This window comes from Scedosporium apiospermum, assembly GCF_000732125.1.
Source record: "Scedosporium apiospermum strain IHEM 14462 chromosome Unknown SEQ_SAPIO_0132, whole genome shotgun sequence".
Classification (NCBI taxonomy): domain Eukaryota; kingdom Fungi; phylum Ascomycota; class Sordariomycetes; order Microascales; family Microascaceae; genus Scedosporium; species Scedosporium apiospermum.
The window spans coordinates 1,753,502-1,775,116 of record NW_015971833.1 but is presented as its reverse complement, the minus strand read 5'-3'; the positions used below and the strand labels follow the sequence as shown (position 1 = coordinate 1,775,116).

General features: G+C 50.6%; 8 protein-coding genes across 8 annotated transcripts; 5 read left to right on the top strand and 3 right to left on the bottom strand.

The window, feature by feature from the left end:
• Positions 1-1,244: 1,244 nt before the first annotated feature.
• SAPIO_CDS9218 (uncharacterized protein) lies at positions 1,245-2,858 on the top strand (the record flags this gene model as incomplete). The annotated part of the gene is made up of 5 exons (XM_016790665.1): positions 1,245-1,632; positions 1,786-1,880; positions 2,025-2,152; positions 2,232-2,479; positions 2,560-2,858. 5 exons carry the CDS (start codon positions 1,245-1,247, stop codon positions 2,856-2,858), a joined length of 1,158 nt encoding a protein of 385 aa, XP_016639968.1.
• A 719-nt stretch (positions 2,859-3,577) lies between these two features.
• On the top strand, positions 3,578-5,246 carry SAPIO_CDS9217 (uncharacterized protein; the record flags this gene model as incomplete). Its single annotated transcript, XM_016790664.1, has 4 exons — positions 3,578-3,787; positions 3,962-4,538; positions 4,673-4,993; positions 5,077-5,246. The coding sequence occupies 4 exons, from the start codon at positions 3,578-3,580 to the stop codon at positions 5,244-5,246; spliced, it is 1,278 nt and encodes a 425-aa protein (XP_016639967.1).
• Positions 5,247-5,516: 270 nt separating this feature from the next.
• Positions 5,517-7,372, bottom strand: SAPIO_CDS9216 (uncharacterized protein; the record flags this gene model as incomplete). The annotated part of the gene is made up of 5 exons (XM_016790663.1): positions 5,517-5,651; positions 5,712-6,387; positions 6,453-6,567; positions 6,622-6,866; positions 7,038-7,372. The coding sequence occupies 5 exons, from the start codon at positions 7,370-7,372 to the stop codon at positions 5,517-5,519; spliced, it is 1,506 nt and encodes a 501-aa protein (XP_016639966.1).
• A 3,905-nt stretch (positions 7,373-11,277) lies between these two features.
• Positions 11,278-12,374, top strand: SAPIO_CDS9215 (Uncharacterized protein; the record flags this gene model as incomplete). Its single annotated transcript, XM_016790662.1, has 2 exons — positions 11,278-11,461; positions 11,527-12,374. 2 exons carry the CDS (start codon positions 11,278-11,280, stop codon positions 12,372-12,374), a joined length of 1,032 nt encoding a protein of 343 aa, XP_016639965.1.
• Positions 12,375-14,343: 1,969 nt separating this feature from the next.
• SAPIO_CDS9214 (uncharacterized protein) lies at positions 14,344-16,230 on the top strand (the record flags this gene model as incomplete). The annotated part of the gene is made up of 2 exons (XM_016790661.1): positions 14,344-14,893; positions 15,884-16,230. 2 exons carry the CDS (start codon positions 14,344-14,346, stop codon positions 16,228-16,230), a joined length of 897 nt encoding a protein of 298 aa, XP_016639964.1.
• A 680-nt stretch (positions 16,231-16,910) lies between these two features.
• On the bottom strand, positions 16,911-18,393 carry SAPIO_CDS9213 (uncharacterized protein; the record flags this gene model as incomplete). The annotated part of the gene is made up of 3 exons (XM_016790660.1): positions 16,911-17,090; positions 17,157-18,272; positions 18,322-18,393. 3 exons carry the CDS (start codon positions 18,391-18,393, stop codon positions 16,911-16,913), a joined length of 1,368 nt encoding a protein of 455 aa, XP_016639963.1.
• A 161-nt stretch (positions 18,394-18,554) lies between these two features.
• On the top strand, positions 18,555-19,772 carry SAPIO_CDS9212 (uncharacterized protein; the record flags this gene model as incomplete). Its single annotated transcript, XM_016790659.1, has 3 exons — positions 18,555-18,597; positions 18,953-19,523; positions 19,604-19,772. The coding sequence occupies 3 exons, from the start codon at positions 18,555-18,557 to the stop codon at positions 19,770-19,772; spliced, it is 783 nt and encodes a 260-aa protein (XP_016639962.1).
• A 68-nt stretch (positions 19,773-19,840) lies between these two features.
• On the bottom strand, positions 19,841-21,374 carry SAPIO_CDS9211 (putative aminotransferase; the record flags this gene model as incomplete). The annotated part of the gene is made up of 3 exons (XM_016790658.1): positions 19,841-20,545; positions 20,610-20,953; positions 21,023-21,374. The coding sequence occupies 3 exons, from the start codon at positions 21,372-21,374 to the stop codon at positions 19,841-19,843; spliced, it is 1,401 nt and encodes a 466-aa protein (XP_016639961.1).
• Positions 21,375-21,615: the final 241 nt, after the last annotated feature.

Below are 21,615 nucleotides of genomic sequence, written 5' to 3'. Positions count from 1 at the left end.
TCGGTCGTCGCTTCCTTTGTACTAGGCCATATTATTCAGTAAGTTCATGTCCAATGGAAGCAAAAATTCCCATCCAATGTTGGGGGAAAGACTACGTGCTGGGATATTTCTTTCATCCAGTTGCGGAGTGGGTGGGTTTTGTCTAGATCGATGGCACTGGATGGATCGAGAAAAATCCGGGCGCCTTCTTGCCAGCACATTAGAGAAACATGAGTAATAGGGATGTTATTGAAACTACAAGATGACGGATACATGCTTGGGTGGCTCTCGGAAGACCTGATCACAACTGTTGGTCATCGGCATTTCGTTTTGTGGTAATACAGACTCGGCTTTGGATTTGAGTCAACAAGTGTCAGCCGCTCTCCTCTCCTGTCTGCCCAGCATAAATTAGACGACGACGATTATAATCCTTCATATGGTGCGATTCGTCAGCCGTGCAGCCAGAGTAAGGCAAGATGGGGTTTAGGGGGTGAAAGTGAATGTAACATCCTCTGGAGGAGGCGGGAAATATGATGGAGCCTTGCCGGAGGAGCCGTACACGAACCAATGATCGGCCAAAGCTTGCACAATTTGCACACGGCATTGGATCGACGCGGGCCCATCCGTACTTATTAGCCAGCTAGAACCAGTGGAAGATGGGGACGACGCATAGGCTGTAATAGCGTCGCGATGTTGCATCAAGGATTTTGGGATTCTCCGGAACCCCCGCTCCGCGAGCTCAACCGAGGCAATTTCCCGTTGCACGCCAGCAACCGCTTTGACACCGAGTTTCTTCACCAGCTTTGCTTCGCATTCTTTGAGGAAACGGCCTGGGCAACCCGACTAACAGAACGAGTATAGGACTCTCGGTTAATAGTAATTCCTCGTCCGGCTCACTCAATCCGGCCCCAATCCGAGATAATGACAATTTGTCATCTGTCGCCATCCTCCTTCTCCTCTGGTTCTAGCGTAGTTGCTCCATCCTGTGCCCTTCTTCAAAAGGCGCTCATGGCCGTGTCGCTAGTTTTGCTTTTTTGCTAGATGCAAGTAACAGACGGGCACTTATCCACCCAGGCAATATGACAGCCAGTCGAGGACAAGAACAATTTGGTATCGAGCTCGAGCTCATTACTCAAGAAAATAGCTCCACAAAATCCCGGGAAAAGATACCAAAGACGGGAGGTCAACCCAGCATCTCAGAGCCCGACGGGTCAGTGCAAGTCCCCATTTCTTCCGACGATGCGTGTTCCACAACGGTAACAACCATGAGTGCGACCAAAATCCGGGGCATCACCGTGATCACAACTCTGGCTGGTGTATCGTTCCTCAATACCATGGGCTCGGGTATCCTAATCGCCGCTCTACCGCGCATCTCCCGCGATGTCGGTCTCCCGCAGGCACTGATCCTTTGGCCTGCTGTCGTGTATGCCCTTGCCGCGGGTTGCCTGCTCCTCATTTTCGGTGCCGTGGCCGACGTCATTGGTGCAAAGCTCATGTGGATTGTTGGGAGTTTCTTATACTGCGGCTTTACCGTCGCCGTTGGTCTGTCCCAGACCGGGATACAGATCATTTTGTTTCGGACTTTCTTGGGCATTGCCATCGCCATGTGTCTTCCCACGACCATGGGGCTTATTTCGCATACCTTTCCCAAGGGTACGTGGCGGAATGTTGCGTTTGCAATGAATGGGATGGGGCAGCCCCTGGGGTATGCATTGGGTCTTGTCCTTGGTGGGATATTCACCGATACGATCGGGTGGAGGTGGTCCTACTATATGATGGCCATTATTAACTTCGCACTATCTGTAGCGTCTATCTGGTCGCTACCAGCTGTTCACCACCGCACGGAAAAGAAATGGACCCGCAGGCTTGCCGAGGATATCGACTGGGTAGGAGCTGTTCTCGTGAGTGCCGGCCTCGGCTTGTTGCTTTATATCTTAGCAGTAACAACGAGCTCGTATACTAGTATCACCAACCCGCGAACTGCTAGTTTACTGTCTGTCTCGATCATCCTCTTGATACTGTTCCCACTCTGGATGGATTGGCAGGTGAAACATAGCCGACCGGCTCTCATCCCGAACAAGCTCTGGAGGAATCCTGCTTTCACTTCGATTTGCGTATCCGTTTTCTTCTGTTGGGCCTCCTTGAATGGCATCGAGTACTTCTGCACACTTTAGTAAGTCTCCCCTAGTTTAGATTCATGGTCTTGGAGACGTTGGGAGTTTGAATACCGAAATACTGACTCTTTCTGTCAGCTTCCAGGAGGTAGAAAGCATCACCGCTCTCCAGAGCTCACTACGATTCATTCCTCATCCAATTGTAGGAACGATTGTCAATATCGCGACAGCCTACTTAATTTCTCGCGTCAAGGTTCAAACTCTGGGTGTCGTATCAGCAGTGGTAACAATGATCGCGCCTATACTGATGGCGACCATCAACGTTGGCGAAAATTACTGGTTTGCTCCTTTCTGGGCATTGGTCCTCTCCCCAGTCAATCCTGATGGTGCGTATTTCAATCGCAGCTTTCCTAGGACATAGTATCCGCAAAGGCGCAAGCAGCTAACTCACGCGTTTTCCCTCCAGTTCTCTTTACCGCCTCCAATCTCGTCATTTCTGACGCCTTCCCCTCCCACGTGCAGTCCCTGGCAGGAGGCGTATTCAACGAGGTTGCGCAATTCGGTAATTCGGTCGGATTGGCCGTCACCGCGGCGATAGCTGCTTCAGTAACGGAGCATTCGTCGCCAGGTGGAGATGATAAGGCGGCACTGATGAAAGGCTATCGTGCGGCGTTCTGGACTATCTTCGCGAGCACGGCTGTCGTAGTAGTGGTCACATTCTTTGGATTGAAGAGGGGAGGTACTGTCGGAAAGAAGGACGACTAGGGTTGGTGTTTGACACTTGATCGATTCAAGCCTTGTAATTTCCCTACCTTTGATTTGGTCCAAAAATCTCTTACCATCAATCCTTATCTCAAAGTTACTTCAAGAAGCATGGGTTGACATCGTGCAGATGCATGGACACACGTGGAGCCTCCCTGCATTCGCCTGCTCCACTTCATGGGTCGTCCATCCTCGTGAATGGACTCAAATTCACGTTACGATCATTGCGGAGTATTCCGCACCGAGAATGAGCTCAATGGTCGGCCGGAAACATCAGTGGGGCTGTGGCAGTGACCTTCGGCGATGCGGAGCATATTGAAACACGAATTTTGAACGACGGAGCGTGCTCATTTGATCGGTTGGTTGAACATCGGGAGCCTCCCGAGAGAACGTCTCGTATCTCGTATCCTGCAAGCATTATTCCCGATCGAGACTAGAGCCGTAGTCAGAAGGACGTCCGGGTTTTTTGCGACTTCGGCGTGCGTTCTACGGACCCAGTCCCGAGTCGGACCGACTCTAACCTCCCTGGCCTGAGATCCATCCTATCGAATCCAACTACGCAGTACACCGTACCCTACTTGTGGAACTATCGTGAGTCTTGCAGTGGCTTATAAATCGTAGTTGAGGGGTCTGAGATAAGAATAACCTGATACGCAGTGTGGCCCCAGTTTGGCTTTCGCTTGTTTTCCTCTTCTCTCACGCCGCACATTTGAATGTAAATCATGTTCGAGCAACGACAGCAAACTCGCCAGGATGATCTTTTCCAACCGCCAGTGCAGCTAGATCTTCTCCGTCCCGAGCCCGCCTTACAATCCCAGGACCCTTACGATCATGATGCTGGCAATCCGCCCGAGGGAACCCAGACTTTCAGTCCACGGACTGCGGCCAGCTTTCCCAAGGCAAAATTCTTAGCATCATTCTGGGCTTTTGTGGTAGCTGGAATGAATGGTACTATTTTTCATGCTTCTGATTTTCGTTTTTATTTGTCCGCCTCTCATACTGTAATGCGAAGGTATTTGTTTATATCTCAATCTCGACTCTGAGCTAACAACCGGCAAAACTAAACACTAGATGCCGCAACTGGAGCCTTGATCCCATATATTCAGGCCACCTACAATATTGGTACCCTCTTTGTTGCCGTCGTGTATCTTGTGAACTTCTCCGGTTGGCTTGTAGCCGCTTTTACAGTTGCCTATGTCGCCACCCGCCTCGGCATGGGTGGGACTTTTATTGTCGGAGTAGCCTGCCAGCTTGTCGCATATGCCTTGAATTTCTGGAAGCCTCCTTTCCCATTATTCGCGTGCTCCTTCTTCTTCTCCGGCTTGGGCGTCGCGTTCCAGGGCGCTCAGGTGAACACTTTCGTCGCCGGCCTTGACAACGCGCATAGATGGCTCGGACTTGTCCACGCGGCTTTCGGGTTGGGTGCCTTCATTACGCCACTTGCAGCTACGGCCCTTGCGTCGAGGACTGCCCACTGGCATTATTATTATCTCGTCCTGTTGGGATGCTCCTTTGCGAATCTTACCCTGCAGTTCTGGGCTTTCCGCAAGGAGTTATTTAAGCCGACCGGTATTAGTGCATCGGGAGCCACTCGTCAGCTGAAGAAAGCACTTTCGCAGAGAAGTGTGTGGATGTTGAGTTTGTTCTTCTTCCTCTACGTCGGGGGCGAGGTTACTGTTGGAGGTAAGTAGTCAAGTTGTATTGGACCCCTCATAGGCAACTCCGTGGTTTCCCTTTCCTTGTCGTATTAGCTCCCCTGTCACCTCCGACTCCACGAAAAAAAAAGCCCCTGCGGCTGGCTGCTGATTCTTTTAAAGGGTGGGTTGTATCCTTCCTTATATCTGTTCGGAACGGTGTCCCCAGCAAAGTTGGCTACGTTGCCTCGGGGTTTTGGGGCGGTCTCGCTCTCGGGCGAATTGTCCTCGCCGATATCACCAGCAAACTGGGCGAGCGCAACATGATCTTCGTCTACATCCTCATCGGCCTGATAATGCAGCTCATGTTTTGGTTCATCCCCGACGTGGTGGCCAATGCTATAGTCGTTAGTTTGCTTGGCTTCATCATCGGGCCGTTCTTCCCGGCTGGTGTGTCGGTCATCACGAAGCTGTTGCCAAAGGACTTGCATATAGCGTCCATCGGTAAGTTAGCATGTGTCAGGAAGGAAAACACTCCTACCTCCCAGACATTTCGGAGCTTCCGGGGGCTGACATTGTCTATACAGGCTTTAGCTCCAGCTTCGGGCAAGCTGGCAGTGCTGCGTTTCCATTTCTCACGGGAGCGATTGCCTCCAAGGCTGGCGTTGTGGTCTTACAACCCATGATGGTAGGGCTTCTGATTGGTATGTTCATCTTCTGGGCTCTCATCCCTGGTGTATGGAGGCCGGCAGAGTAATACGCGGTATGTATGGTATAGGTTTCTCTTTGCTATAAATACCCTTTTCTCGTCGCCCAGGGCTAGCACGTTGGAACAAGCTATTTGAGTTCTAAGGAATGCAGAATAATACACAAATTCTATTCCATGGCTATAGGTAGTAAACCTGTGGTGATTGATTCTTGGTTAAACTGAATAAATGCATCTAAATCTAAAATAAATATAACCAATATTTAGATGGTCTTCCTGGAAAAACACGACGTCTGACACGCTTCAAGATCATCCCTTATCCTACACCTTTGGATCATTGGCAAAGAGCGGAAGGTCAGGCTCGCAGACAGTGCCAGGCTTGGGAAGCTCGCCATTGTCGAAGAAGTTTTGAATAATCTCATTTGTGCACTTCGACGGCTGGGTAAGAGAGAGGTGCTGTATTCAAGTGTCAGTAGACGTTTGTCCCGTCGCAGGCCATAATAATTGGAAACTCACGCCGAAACCGTTGTGTTGGAGGACAACACTACCCTCAAATCCTGAGCTCATGTTTTGAGCCGAGCGAAGAGGCGTGATCGGATCATAGGTATTGCCAATGAAAAGGATGGGATTCTTGGTCTTCACGTGGAAATCTCCTTCGTACCGCTCCTTCGCCTCGAATGGCCACTGCGCGCAAGCGTAGACGTACCATCCACGGCCGAAACCTGGGAACCACTTGCTCGTCTCGTGGAATTGCTCTTCAATGGGGTCAAGCTCCACTAAGCTAGACGCCCGCGGGATCTTGTCACCACACCTAATGCCGAGGATGGCCTCGGCTTCCTGGGGTATGCTCGGAGCGTCGGGGCTTAGGAAGATATCGACGGCGGGTGCACCATCGCCTTGAAGCAGACCAGTCAGTGCGATTGAGAGATTCTGGTATTGCCCAGGCCGGTACAAGGTGCTCAGGACCAACTGGTTGAGAATCGAGTAGTCGATAACGAAAGGGGGAATAGGGGCCGGCGGATATAGGGGAATCGGGTTGTACTTGAGGTCCTCAAAAAATGTGGCGAGGCCTTCTTTGAGGGCTTCGGCACTGTCGAACTGGCGAGCAAGAGGGCACTTTTCTTGCTCCTCGAAGCAAGCCTCCAGGAACGCTTCAAAGGTTGCATCGGACGAAGACAACATCTCCGGTTCACTAAGCGTTTGAGTGTTAGTTTCAGCTGAGTCTAACAAGAAAAAGCCGAGATGAATTTGCCATACCCGGATGAATGGTAGTACTCGTGAGAGTTCATGACACCGTCGAGAATAATTTTGTCAACTCTATCAGGGAACATTGCAGCAACAGTCGCGCCCAACGCAGTGCCTCCCGAGATGCCTTGGAGATTGTCAGTCAACTTCATACCTGACGGTTCGTGGGTAATTCACTTACCCCAATACCGCAAGCCATCCTCGCCCAGGGCGTCGACGATCTGAATCATGTCCCTCACGGTAAACGCCATGCCGACGAGGCCACCGTTGGTCTTTTGAGTCTCGCCACATGTTTTGGCCAGAATGGAAGCTTCAGCCCACACTCTTCCGGGACTGACATCCGAAGCGTCGGGGAGGCCCTGAGCAAAGGTGGCGCCGAGGGTCTCCGGCTCGAAACAGGCGAACCTGAGGGTGTTTCCCGTTCCCCTACACCGACATGTTAACCCTGATCAGAGAAATTCTTCTATTTAAATCCTCATCCTCTTTACCTTGGATCCCAACTGACAAGATCATGGTGTCCCCCAGTAATGCTTGGTTTATAGGTCAGCTACATATCGAACACCTGAAAGCCGGTGGGTTATTGATGCATGTACTTACGCGCTCTGGATAGGAGCATATGAAATCATGCTATTGAGGCCATCTTGACCCGGCCCGCCAAAGTTGAGCAGAATGGTGCCTTTGGATGGCCCGTTCTGGGCGGGGTACTTTATAAGATCGAGCTCAAGAGTCTGGTTGGAAGATTTGTCGGTGTAATCGAGAGGCACTGCTAATTTGGCACATGTAACGGGCAGGCCTTGTGTTTCGATATTGCATGGTCCCCATTCGAGCTTAGTGGCCCTTTTACAAGGAGGAGTACGAGGGGTTGCCAGGGCACTTGCGAAGAAGGGTGCCGTCAGTCCGAGGAGGACAGAGGCTTTGATTGAGGTAGTCATTCCCAATTAGGCAGAATGGCTCAAGGCGGGAAAGGAAGGGACGTGACGACAAAAAGTGATAATTAATAGGGTTATAGATGAAGGGAATGAAAGCCTGGGCGTTTGGGAACAGAGGAGGAGCTGTCCATCCGTGGGCCGACATGGAAAAACGACTAGAAACGAATCTGTTTTATATCCATAGCTTCCTTGAATACCAGGACTCGACTTGACATTTTCAACTTCCTTGTACTCGGCTCACGCCAAGGTCTGACCACAGGCAGTGAGATTATACTCTTCGTTCATTGGGTCCAACTCCGACTGCACTGCCAAATGCGGCCTTGGAATCTTGGGTCGGCGTTTGCGCAAGGTGTAAGCCGGGGAATAATGCCTTGCCCTATTATGCACCTCGCGATTTTGATGGAGGTGATAATCACAGAAACCAAGCTAACCGAAAAGGGCCAGATGTGCCGCTCACCAAATCTCTAGCACCGCCCCAATCCCGGACTTCATCTAAAATCGCCCCACCACCACAGCCATCCTTCAATATCAAATGACGATGACCTTCGGGGAGGAAACTGCCAGTGGCTGTAACTGGCTGGACACCGACTCAGCCCTAAATTCCAGTGAACCTTCGATCCTATTCTTACACAATGTGGCGTCACGTTCCTATTCATTGGTTCGCGAGATCATGTTTTCATCGACCGTAATCTGTAGACCACAAGATCGGCGAACTTTATAATATTCACCCAATGCAGGAAAACGCGCCGCCAGGCTCTGTTTACTCTACGTAAGTACAGAGCTTCCAGCGAGTAGCACATCGAATCTATCATTCACCTCACCGGACACGCATGAAGCAATGAATCCCACGCATCGTAATCCATGATTTTTAGTCCTGTACGTGTGGAAGGGAAAAAAAAAAACATACGATTTGTTCTTTTCAGCTTTTATATTTCTGCGCCTTCTTTTTTTTCTTCGTCCGATTTGATACAAGCGAGACAGCTATTATTCGGAAGCTAGCTCACGTCGATATAATAATAATAACGCCAGCTCCGCAAAATCTGGTCTATTGAATGTCTCGTTTTCCCTCTCTTCTTGCCTTCCACACAGCACAATTACCTAGCCGCACGAGTTCAGCCACGAAATTATTCATCTCCTGTATATATTCGATTTCTTCAGGGCTTAGTGATCTCGTGGATGTGTTCTGGAATATACTGACCGCCGAAGCGAGTATTTCCTGGTCTATCTGTGTTTGCGGTAATAGAGGGTGGATAACTATGTTGACGAATAACGATAAGGCGGCCACGGAAGGATAAAATGCTACCCGCCTTTTAATAACACAGTTAGCTTCTAGTAACCAGGGACCAAGGCAGTGAATCCGTGTATATCTTAGTTCATAAACAGCAGTAAGCTGACCAGACTTACCAGAATGCTTCCTGCTCAAGGATGTCAGGGTTTTTGAGCAAAAGCAAGGTTGAGCGACTACCCTCTAAAGCAAGGTCAAGGCTCGAGTGAAAAACGCTATGAAGGTCATCAGGTATAGAGACGCCTTCGGCGTAAGCTGAGCCACATCTCCTGACCGCTGTGTGGATAGCCATGATAAGGTAATGATATTCCAACTGCAATTTAATACAGCATCTGCGCTGCAAGGTGTTCATGGTGGGTAAAAATAGTGTGGAACCGGAGGACACTGCAAGTTTAGGACGAAAATCTACCGGGATAGATAATCGCCAATCTTCAAGTTCGCCATCCAGCTGGCGAATACGAAGTAGACGCTGGCTATCATCTACTCTGAAGGAGTTAGATGAATACAAAAGTCGACATACTTTCTCCTTTACACGGCTCAGGTGAATGTCTTCGACAAGAGAATTGAGTCCGAACCCCCCATCAACAGAATTGCTCATCATGGAGTCTTCATCTAAGCTCGGCAAGTACTCGTATAGATGAGAATGGTTATCTGGGGGAGTCAAATCGCAGTAGTCCTCCGTGAGGAGGGGCAGTTGCCCGGAGCGAAGTGAAACATCCTTATCGAAGATGTAGCATTGCCAAAAGAGAAGTCTAGTGTGATGAGTCTGGCGTTCGCTAGAGGAGATGGTAGAGTCATATGGTTTCGTAGGCTGGTGTAGGTGTCCATTGAGGCCGCAGACAACACGACAAGCAGCGGATAGCAACGCAGTAGCATTCTCCCATTGACCGGTGGATGTCCGATATAGGTACTGTTCTTGATGTGAGCCATTTCCCAAAAATTGCACAGAAGAGAAAAAGGGAGAACAGAACAAAGAAATAAGAAGAACAGGGAGACCTTACTAGCATGAGTACTGCCTGGAGGGTTTCCAAATTTTCTTCCCCGACGACATATCCTAATAGGCGTTGCGCATTATCCGGACACACGGGGCTACTACTAGAATCGGAGTTTTCGTCAGAGCCCGCCAAACGAGGCATTATGGCAAGGGCTGCCAGAACACATGTCCTGGCCGTGACTTGAGAGTGTGACAAAGGCGAACCATCGGGTACGTCATATGCTCTTCTCATAGTCTCCTCGAATAGGACAGGGTCGACGAGAGGGTAAAGGAACCGTGAGGTCGAGGCGAAGAAGGTGTCGAGAATGGTTCGCGCCAGGTGCTTGTCCGGTAGTCTACAAAGCTCCTGGAATGAGATCTGAGGGGAAGACATCGCAGAAACCGGCACTGACTTGGACCCGAACAGTTCAAACCTGCCTAGAGAAGCATCGCTGCCTGTTCGAGACTCAATCCATTTGTGGCCGTTGTCAGAGAGAATTGGCATCCCCCTGTGGTACCAATTACGCCCTAAATAACGGCCTACATCACGAAGCTGTCGGCAAGACGGATTTAGTGGAGCATCGATATTATGCAGCGGTATGCTAGGAGCAGGCGAAGACTCCGAGAGGGATTGTGGGCGATTAACGAGGCTTGTTGGAGTTGGGCCTTGGAGACAGTCTTCTTGTTCGATTGTAGCAGTCGCCGGTCTGCGAGAGTCGTTTGAGGCTTCACTCTGAGATCGATGAGATGCCAAAGCACGACTTAGAGCGTCCTCGAGGGCCTCGACCCGACGAGATAACTCCTGCACGTCACTCGACAGGATATTACTGACAACACCAGGTAAGTTGCGTATTTCTTACGGGCCACACTTCGCACGAGAGTATGAGCTTACATGTTCGTCGTATTCTTTCGTGTCTCCCTAGTGAAGGTGCAAGCTAGGTCGTGATGAGTACACCATTCACAAGGACTCGCTGGATTGGAGATGTAACATTGAATCTTGTTGGCGACGACGCATTAGGTGATTAGTTCTAATTGTTTGGTTGACTCGGATGGTTTGAATCGTATGACCGAACCTTTCTTTTGTAACAGACGTCGCATGCTCGCTTGGGGGGCATGGCGATAGCCTGATGAGTCCGTAAACTCGGTCACACAATGCCAATCGTGAGAAGAGTCCTGTACGGCCTGTCCTTAGGACTCCCGAGTCCCGATCAGAGTCAGTGAGATTTGATCAGGGAAGGCACGTTCTGTCAGCAAACGGAGATCGGAGTGGAATATCCCGCTTACATAAGAACAATTGTCTCCATATTGAATTAAAATGCATAAATTGCTCAAAAACTTCCATTGCGCATCATTTCAGGGAAGACAATCGATCTTATGTAAGCGGGATAGCTTCCTCCGAAAGCTCCCCAAAAATTCGTGGCGATCCAAACGCCGATGCCCACTGACGCAGTTCCTCGTTGCCGGATATGAGCCCATTGCCATGCATGAGCAGATTCCGGTTCTCGGGGGAATTTCTCAGGTATTTTCGTAGAATTTATATATAAAGCATGATGTGACCGCCCTGCCTGTCTATCCTCCCTCGAGGCAGATTATCACCGCTCTGTATTTTCACTTTGGTTCTTCCACTGCAAATATCAAATCTCTCCGAGGATGGCGTCTATTTCGAAGTTACCCGTCGCGAGATGGACCCGTATTGCCGCGAGCGTACGTCTCTATCGCTCATCTCAGGCTGTTTCTGTAATCCACCAGAAGGCGTATATCTTCGGTGGTGAGCTCCTCCCCAGGGAGCCCGTCGACAACAGAATCGATATTGTAGAGCTTGCCGAGGGAAAGGGTAAGTCAATTGGCTTATTTTTCTTTTGACCGACGCTAACATAGGAAGAGCTAACGCAGTCCAAGGATTCGGTGTTCAGACTCTCCCGGAACCAAGCGAAGGTCCTACCCCTCGAGTTGGGACCCCGAGCACGACTATCGGCCAAGGGATATACTTGTTCTCAGGTCGTGGCGGCATTGAAATGAAGCCTATAGAGGAAAACGGCAGCGTCTGGCGCTACGATGTCTCCACTGCCGCGTGGGAGCTGATCACGCCGGCGGACCCCTCTGCACCCTTCCCGGCTGGGCGGAGTTACCATTGCATTTCCTCCAATGGATCGGATACCGTCTACATCCACTCCGGCTGCCCAGAGCAGGGTCGGCTTAGTGACCTATGGGCTTTTGACATCTCCAACAGAACTTGGAGAGAACTGCCGTCAGCCCCAGCACCACCGAGGGGCGGCGCTTCGATCGCCTTTGCGAACGAAAAGCTCTACCGTATCAATGGGTTCGATGGGAAAACCGAACAAGGTGGCTCCATAGATGTCTTTGACGTGGCTGCAAGTGCCTGGAGTAGCATCAACTACAAGCCAGATGGTACCGACGGCCCGGAGCCTAGAAGCGTCTCAATCCTGGTACCTGTCGTCGTACAAGGCCGTGTGTACCTGGTCACCATGTTCGGTGAACGAGATCCCAGTTCGCTCGGACATGCCGGTGCGGGCAAGATGCTATCTGATGCGTGGGCCTTCGATATTGAAAAGGCAGTGTGGCAGAAGCTTGAGATGGGGAAGGATGGTCCTGTTGCACGGGGATGGTTTGATGCCGATGTGGCAAAGGATGAAGAGGGCAGTGATACAATCGTTATTCATGGCGGCCTCGGCGAGGACAACAAGAGACTTGGAGATGTTTGGACGTTGTCATTTTCTGGGAATTAACGTTGTATCTCAAAAGCCTGATAGGCCAACTCTAATCTTACCGTTGGAGCTTTTAATTTGACCCATTACTAGCTCTTGGAAGTGTGCTCATTCCCATAATGTAGTCTCCCAATCATCTGAATGCTGGAAAATACGCTGTATCCCATCTGAGCGGGGTGGGTTATGAAAGAGAAGAAGAAAACATGCGATGACACCCGTTTTATCTTCGGAACTCCGAGTTCTCGCCGTTCCATCCATGAGCTTCGGACAGGGGCAGTATCAATCCAGAGGCAAAAAAAAAAAAAAAAAAAAAAAAAAAAAAAAAGGAAAATAAGAAACGCAATATGTCCTTTGCACGCACTTTTTGTTCTTTGTCCAAGAGATTCGATGCTCTGGGCAGCGCAACGATGAGAAGAGATATTTCTAGCAAGAGGCTGTCCAAGAAACCGAAAGGCTCAAATTTCGTTGGCAGGCATCTATTGGATGCCACCCGGAACGCGCCGATGTCGATAAGTCTCTCGACGAGGAAGTGAAAAGGCTCAAAGGCCTGAATCAGACTCGGTGGATCATAGATCATCCGGACGTGGTTAATGCTTCATGGCTAGCGTGGGCTGTGCAGTCCGAGAAATAAGGTTTTAAATGGTCCCGGGTACGGCAGAGAGTGCACCTCTCCAGGAAAACGTGTCATTCTAACTCGACAATCGGAAGAAATCGAGAAGGCTGGACATGGAAAGGCTTCCTCGGCTCAGGTCTGAGCCCTCATCGACTCTCGGGTCCCAGATCTCGCGATGCCTCCAGATCTCTCCACTCCGATGCCATCCACCTCCCGAAACCCTCAACTTCTCATCCTGCCGTCATACTTCCGGAAGTTCCGAGTGCGGAACGGTCCTTTCCTCCCAATCCACACTCGCCTAGGCATCCCCCAATTGCCTTTCGAGAGAGGTCTACGGTCTAAATACTTCGTGTGTTCATGAGAGTCTTCATGTTTTCCAAATGTACGGGTCGACACAAAGCTGGGCCCAATTCTACATCCCAATCGAAGCTTAAATCTCCTCGACGCTTTAGAAACTATAATCCGTTCCTATGCTTTTGGATCGCATCTACACTCATCCATGCTCCACAGTACGTCACTGCTAGTTGGTTCCTGGTGAAGAGACCTCTGATAGAAACAAGGATCGGACGGTGATGTGTGACAAATGGGGATAAAATGGGTCATATGCCTCGGTATTTGGAATGATTACAATTTTAATCCAGACGACGTCTTGGAAGGTATCATCCTGCGATTGCAGGTAGACAGCCTTAGCAAAGCTCATATAATGTGACTTTTCCCATGTTTCACTCTACCTTTTCTCTGCTAACCCAGAGCATCTCTAGTTTGTGGGTCCAGGCACGAAAGGGGATCAAAACTCACGTTGCAGGCTCAGCGTCGAAATCTCCCGGCAGGTTGGAGTAAATGTTCCGCCCCTAGCTTAGTTCTGCATCAGCTCCTGCCCCTAGTTGGGGTAGATTGACAAGAAAACTGGTTCATGTTGGCAAGCACGAGCCTGGGTTCGCAGCCTTTTTCTTTCCTCCATCCCATCCCACATCCATCCAGGTGGTAAGCCTAGTTGCCAAGCTAGTAAGTTGGCGCAGATCTTCAACGGAATAACTTCGTGAGCTCCACCAAACGCATGCAACCCCCATCTTTGTCCGTCTGTTTTGCGACGTGGGGCGGTGGACCTAATCCCAAGAGGGCAATGTTGCAGCGTTAGTGGTACGGGGCTGGCTCTTTCACCATTTGGTTCCCGAAAGACGCAATAGTTATTAGCTAAAAAGAATATGAGTTGAAACGTGCTAGAAATATTACCTGCAAAAAGAATATAAAACTGGTAATGGGAGTTGGGTCGATTCCAGCAGAAATCGGCACTTGAACCTGCCTGTTGGTTACATTGCGTCACGTCCTCTCGTCTCCCGATTTGCCCAATCACCATCTCACTCTCACGCTTCAGCCATGATTCCCGCCCGTGCCACTCAGCTTGCCCGAGGGTGTCTCGCTTCTCAGAGGCGCCTCTGCACCAGCAAGACCATCTCCGGCCTCCGCCAATTCTCCGCAACCGCAGCCGCCCGCCAAAGCATCACTCTCCAAGTTACTGGTCGAGGCTCTGGCACCCAGCAGACCGTGAGCGTCAAGGACAAGCCTTATACCTTCCCCACCGATACTTACGCCGTCCTCGGCGGCAAGGACGAGGCTCCTTCTCCCGTCGCGTACTCCCTTGCCAGTCTGGGCTCGTGCAACCAAGTGACCGGTTTCGTCGTCGCCAAGGATCATGGCATCAAGCTCGGAGAGTGGGAGGTCACCGTCCAGGGTGTCCTTCCTACGGCGGTACTGGCTACCGGCGCGCAGGGAAACCCTAACTGGGAGAGCGTCACCCTGAAAGTGAAGGTCCAGACTGATATCACGGGCGGAAACGAGGATCCCAAGTTTAAGCACTTCGTCTCCGAGGTTGACCGCCGCTGTCCTATTTCGCAGCTCTTTAAGCGAAGCGGCGTTGTTTTCAACAGTGAATGGACCAACTTGCCATTGTAAGGGGTTGTTAATTGGGGTTCGAATGGGAGGTGGGATTGGGAATATTGGTGATTGCATGAGCGGAATTGGTTTGGGACTCTGGGGTGGGGAATCATTGAATTTCATGTATTATTATTTATACGCCGTACAACCTCTGCATCAAATCGGAGATAATTATTCGTATGCCTTGTGTTCCCTAGATGACATTGGATCACGCGCCAAAACTCGTTTCTTTTCGGACAGCTGAATTGCAGCTGAATTGAGCTAAACTCGGTCGCGATGAGTCTGGTTGAGCATGATTGGAGGCGCGCGAGACGAGTCCGGTCCATGTTTGGCATTCTACTCCTGGACTATTTATTTACTTCATTGCGCTTGTGTTTCCTCGTCTATTTCGGCCAGACGACACGGGCTTCATGCCCAACCGGGTTCTGATAAAGTATTCTTCATCTGCGCCTCTTCGTTCTCTACTCTGTTCCCATCAATTTTCCGAACCAGCTCTTCGAACGAACGGAGCCTACCATCACCGAAATACCCTAGCTTTGTGATATCAGCTTCTCATGCGATGAGCGTATCGCCGCTATCCGCAGTTACTACCAGTTCCTCACTAAGATGTATCTCGATGAATCTATAGTTATATACTTACTACTAGAGGGGTGGCCCTTTGATGTAGAGGCCCTTCGAGATTTGGGCAAGTTAGATGAGGTTATCATACTTCTTCGCCACCTGCTGTACATGCGCGAAGGTCCCGACGCTGCCCATGCAGATGCTGCACCCCAATGTCGTTTCGCTGACTGGCAAGATTTGGCCCAGTGTCTGATGAGAGGGCACATCAGTGCCAAGGATATTAGATTAATATCTGAGGGATCTGACCACTATAAAATTATACCTCCCTACGTCGTCAGTCTGATATGTGGGGGTTGCGACAACTGTGTTTTTCTTCTTGATACTAAACGAGGGACTGTCGTGTGGTACGAATGTCCTCAAGAAGTTTGGCAAAACTCTTCATGGGAGGGCGTCTTGGGTTTCCCCTCGGGCTACTACGAAGACACAGACGAGGACGAGGACCAGGATAAAGTAGAGGATGAAAAAGAAGAGAACGATGAGGACAGTGATGGCGAACAACCCGATAATGAGGAATGGCTTGGGTGTTCCAAAGCCTGGGCCGTGGCCGACTTCTTTAACCTTCTCCAGAATTTGTTCCGCGACCTCAAGTTCGTACCAACCGACTCCCTCAATGTACGGGACGTTTTCACTATCTACCCTCCCAGCTTCGACGGAGTGTTACCCATGATTCAGGAAATCCACTGCCAGCACGGATGGCCAGATCTCTAATCTATTTAGAAATAGAATTGCCTTAAGGCCATTTCGAAAGCAATGAAGGGGCGGTTTCCTTGATTGTATTATCAACCTATGGTGTTCTGCATACTGCTGAATTTCCAGCTTGGGTAATAGATTTTGTGAATATTCTGTCAACCCCTGCAGGGATATTTATTCATTCAGCGCATCAGTTTGTTGGGAGACGGTGTCCTCATTCATATTCGGATCACCCGGATACTTAAACGCTTCCACCCTAAATTCATTTGCTAAATATTTGAATATTGTTTCTTTCTTTGCCATCCACTCGTCTTTGAGTAACCCCATCAAAACTCGCCACCTGATAACCCCTCGTTGCGGGTGGGATCGACCCAAGAAGCAAGGGTGGCCGAACTATTCGTTTACGTGAGAACCCCTTTCGATTTCCAGTAATGCAGCCGGGAACATGACTAGATGATCATGGCTTCTCTGCTGTCAACTCTGACGTGGCTTAAACTGAACGAGGAGGGGTCTGAGCTGCCACAGATGAAAGATCTTCATATCCTTATCCCATTCTATGCACGAACTGTCGAGGGAGATGTCGAAGTGGAACAGAATTTTCGCCATCAACAGCTGAATTTCTCCCAATGCGATGCTATAGGTAAAAAGATTTTGCCTTGGTCAGCTGGAGCTCAACGGGGTGGTACAAGTGTCCGAGTCTAGGAGCGATACCTTTTCCCAGCACAGGCTCTTGGGCCAAGCTGGAATGGGTGAAACGCCCGACGTTGGTCAGATGCGAAGTTCGGGTCACCTGTCCATCGTTCGGGAAGAAAGGCCTCGGGGTCTTGGAAAAAGTCGGGATGGTGGTTTACGGCATAGGGTGGCACTCCTACCCTAGTCTTATTACGCCGTTAGTTCTCGAGTAGCGCAAGCATATCCGAAAAAAAAAAGGAGAGAGATCTTACTCCCTCAGGTATCATGATTCCCGAAATAACAATGCCCCCTTCAGGTACGACTCTTGACTGCGTTGTTGGGGCAGCAGGGTGAAGACGCATGGACTCGTTGACAACGCCGGTCAGGTACTTCATCGCACCAACTGAGACAAAGGTGATGTCCTTGTCATCCTGGCAAGCGCTTCGCACCTCCTCGGTGGCCTTGCGAAGAGCGGTGGGATTCTTGAGCAAGTGATATATAGTAAAGGACGCCGTGGTGGATACGTTCTCGCTTCCGGCAATCATGAGTGTGCCGTAAGTTGCACGCACCTCGGCCATACTCATCTGCGTTGTAGCTTCGTCATATGGGAGTATGTAGCTCATGAAGTCGCGACCGGTAGGAGGCTTGTCTTCCTGCACCTGCAACCTCGCACCGACGCTCTCCCGTGTGAAGCTAGCATGCTTGACTTGCTGATCTGTCAAAGCCTTTGGAAAGAAAGGCTTTATGCAGGACGTGAGATGCGGAAACTGTCGTGCTGCGTTGAAATACGTGATGAGGCGCATCGTGCTTCCGAACAAGCCGTCGAGCCACGGATGCGGGCGGCCGTTTTGCACACTGCCAAGCTGCCGGCCGAAGATCAGGTCCGCAGTGATGTCAAAGTATAGCATGGCAGGCCATTTCACCATGTCCTGGGGCCCCTCATTATTGCGAAGCTTCTCAATTAGCTCACCGACGTGTGCCATGATGAGGGGTTCTTGCTCCTGAAGAGCCCTCGTTGAAAAGGCTGGATTCAAACGTCGGCGAAACCTTGCATGCTCGGCCGGCTCAAAGCTTGTGATGATATTGTATGCGCCCTCGCTTCCAGGAGACATCGCATATGGGTCTTTGGTGAGAAGCTTCTGCTTGGGCCGGATCTGGTAAATGTCTCTCCAAGCATCGGCATCGCGGAAGGAGAGCATATAGGGGAGCACCCGGACCACGTTGCCATATTTGTCGTGTAGGTCTGCGAACACGAATGGCAGGCGGCCAGTAAGTTGGTACCACACGTATGGAATAGGTGTTGCGCCCCACCAGAACGGACCGGGGAAACGGGCAAGTGGGTGAAAGAAGGCGTTGTACACGACGAGGAAAAGCAGGTAGCATGCGTACTTCACGTCCCGTTAGAACTGATTTTAGTGTAGCTTTTGGTTCACTTACAGATGCCAAAAGAATGGACAAAGCGCCTGTAAGTAGGTTGATGTTAAGTTTGGCTGTCTTAAATTGATCCATGATGGCGATTGCGAATCCTCTCAGCTGCCGCCGGTTGTGTGTCATACATAGTAACGATATCTACATTTCGTGCAGTTTATGATGGCATCCCCGGAGTGATGGCGTCCCCTTTTCTAATGTACCAGTACAGGTAGTCTGACAAGCCAAGTACGTTAATAGCCATGCCTTACACTACCGAGTGTCGAAAATACCTGACGAGCCTTGGTAGGTAAGGTGTAACCCTACCTGCGTATCGGCTGTATGGAGTCAGATTGGGGTCAGCCCTACACCAAATAACCGGAAGCTGGTCAGAAAATTGCAGCATTACTCAGGGCAAGTAAGGCGTCTGACATGACGAACCAACAACAGAACACGCTGCTCTCGCAGCTGGATAAGTATAGGTACGTGTACACCCGACAAAATCGGCAGATAATGGCACCACTGCACGGAAAGACACTCAAAAAATGGCGGGGAAAACAGTGTATTTGGTTACTGGCGCAAATCGAGGTACAAGTCCACCACTACTACACCTCGCCGGGGTGCGAGAGTGCCTGTGGAGAAGACTGACATGACCGCACAGGGCTCGGCTACGCATTGGTATCGGACCTCCTCCTACGCGAACACCATGTTGTCATCGCTTCGACTCGTCATCCTACCATTCCTAACGCCCTTGAACTTCTTCCACGGCATCCATCATCCTCCATCGTACATTTGACGGCCGAGGAGACTTCTCCTAGCAGCGATGCGTCAGCGGCGGACGCCGCGGCCGGCGCTACGAAACTGTTGGCTTCCCTTTCGCTAGCTGGACACCCACAGATCGACCATATCGACGTCGTAGTCGCGAATGCTGGTACCTCGGGAATTCGCCAGTCCATTCTCGAGACCAGCCATGCCAATCTCCTGGAGTGCCTCCAAGTTAATGCTCTGGCACCTCTCCGCCTGCTACAAACTGCCTGGCCATTGCTGCAACGTGCCAAAACGCCCAAATTTATCTTTATTGGAAGCGTGGCAGGCAGTGTTTCGGGGGTTGATGAGACCGGAGGGTGGTCCAATGCCGTCTACGGAGCTAGCAAAGCTGCAGGCCATTATCTGGTAAGGAAGGCTGGAAAGGAGCTAGAAGGCCACCTTGCGGTTGGTGTGATACATCCCGGGTAAGTGAACAAATGCCTCTACAATGTACGAGTGATGTGATTGTACGGAAAACCCAGCTAATAGCTTATGTTTGGTTTAGATGGGTGCAAAGCGAGACGGGAAACAAGAGAGCCGTTGCCCAAGGTTTGGAAAAGGCCCCGGTAACTCTGAAGGCGTCGGTGGAAGGAATCCTCGACGAAATAGCACGGATGGCCCCAGGGAAGGATGCTGGATTTCGCACCTTTGATCACGGTAATATTGCGTGGTAGACTGTAGCTAGATATGTTTCAATCTCTCTACATACATGGACTGTGTGGGTACCTAATGAACGTATAAACTATAATTCCGAACCGAGGACTTCCTCCACCGCTCCTTTTACACGACTGACGATCAAGTCAACATCTGCCTCGGCAATGTTATAAGGCGGTGTGATGGTAATGTGATCGCCAGCAATGGTGTCTGCTGTGCCCATGCCTGCATTGAGCGCAGTGCTCCACGGTTCCTTCAACGCTGCCCCCTTGATGCGACCCGCGACGCGTTCCTTGAGAGGAAACGGCTCCTTTGTTCCACGGTCCTTCACAAATTCCACGGCCCACATGAGTCCTCGGCCTCTGATATCACCAACGTGCGGATGTCTACCCAAGGCGGCCTGCAGTCCCCGTCCTAAACGATCTCCGGTCGTTTGGACATTCTGGAGGAGATTGTCACGCTTGACGATGCGCTGCACGGCGAGCGCAGTAGCGCAAGCCACGGCATGCGAGCTGTATGTGTGCCCGTGGTTGAAGAAGCCAGAACCGGCTTGTATACCGTCGACAATCCTCTGGCTCATGAGGAGCATGGCGATGGGGGCATACCCGGCTGCGAGGCCCTTGGCGACAGTTTGGATATCGGGATGCAGGTCTTCTTGCTCCCATGCATGTGTTGATCCGGTTCGGCCCATGCCACAGAACACTTCATCAAGGATCAGCAGTGCCGAGTGCTTGTCACATATGGCTCGGACTGCTTGCCAATACCCGGGTGGTGGGTTAAGACAACCAAGAGACTGGCACCATGTCAGATCGAACCCGGAAAGGTAAGGTATGCGCTCGGATATGGAGTATACTAACAGTGCCAGCTACGGTTTCGGCAACAAATGCGCAGACCCTGCCAGGGCCAACACGCTCGAACTCGGCATCTAGCTCCTCTGCAAGTCTGGCGACATAATCGAGTTCGGTCTCGCCAGGATACATTCCTCGATACGCGTTGGGCGTAGAAACAAAGGACGCGTTGTCGTTCAACATAATGGCGTCGAACGGCCTCCGCACAGCAGGCTTCGCTGTTAGCGCTAAGGAGCTAAGTGTAGTACCATGGAAAGCGCCTTTCCGTGCAATGAAGTGAACTCTCTCGGGCTCTCCTTTCTCGACGAAGTACTGTCTTGCGAGCTTCAAAGCAGCCTCCACAGCCTCGGAGCCTGTCGACATATTAATAGGCGACCTTACTTTAAAAGAGATAGTAAGTCGGTGTTATGCGGGCGGCGTACCTGAACTCACGATCGTGGCTCTTGCCATGACTCCATTGGTCGAGTTCACCACTTCTTCAGCCAGATCTTCGGCAGCTTGGTTGGCAAAGCTCAAACTGTGGCAATACGACAGCCGGTCCATTTGCGCCACTACGGCATCCCTTACTTCAGTGTTGCCATGGCCAATGCAAGCGACGCCTGGCCCTGCGCTCGCGTCCAGAACCTTCTGACCATTTTCGAGAATAAGATAGTTTCCTTTTGCTGAAACGACCTTGGGGTTGGGTGTTTGAATGTTCGGGTGAAGGATTTTGCTTGCAGTCGATCGGTTCTTGTTGGTGCCGTTTTGCTGAACGACCTGGAAGATGGAGCCCATCGTGTAACGAATTTGAAAGTATGGTGGATTTACTGGATTTAGTGTTTGTGGCTAAGATCTTTTCCTAGCTGTGGCTTCTACACAGCCTTACAAGTATACTTTCATTATTCCATTTCACATTTGGTAGAGTGAGCCAACAAAGTAGTAAACCCAACGTGCATTGTTCCGTGCATCGTATCATTGGGTAGACGGCGTATGTATGCGGGTAAGAATTGGGTCAGAAAATGCCAGAACGGCACAA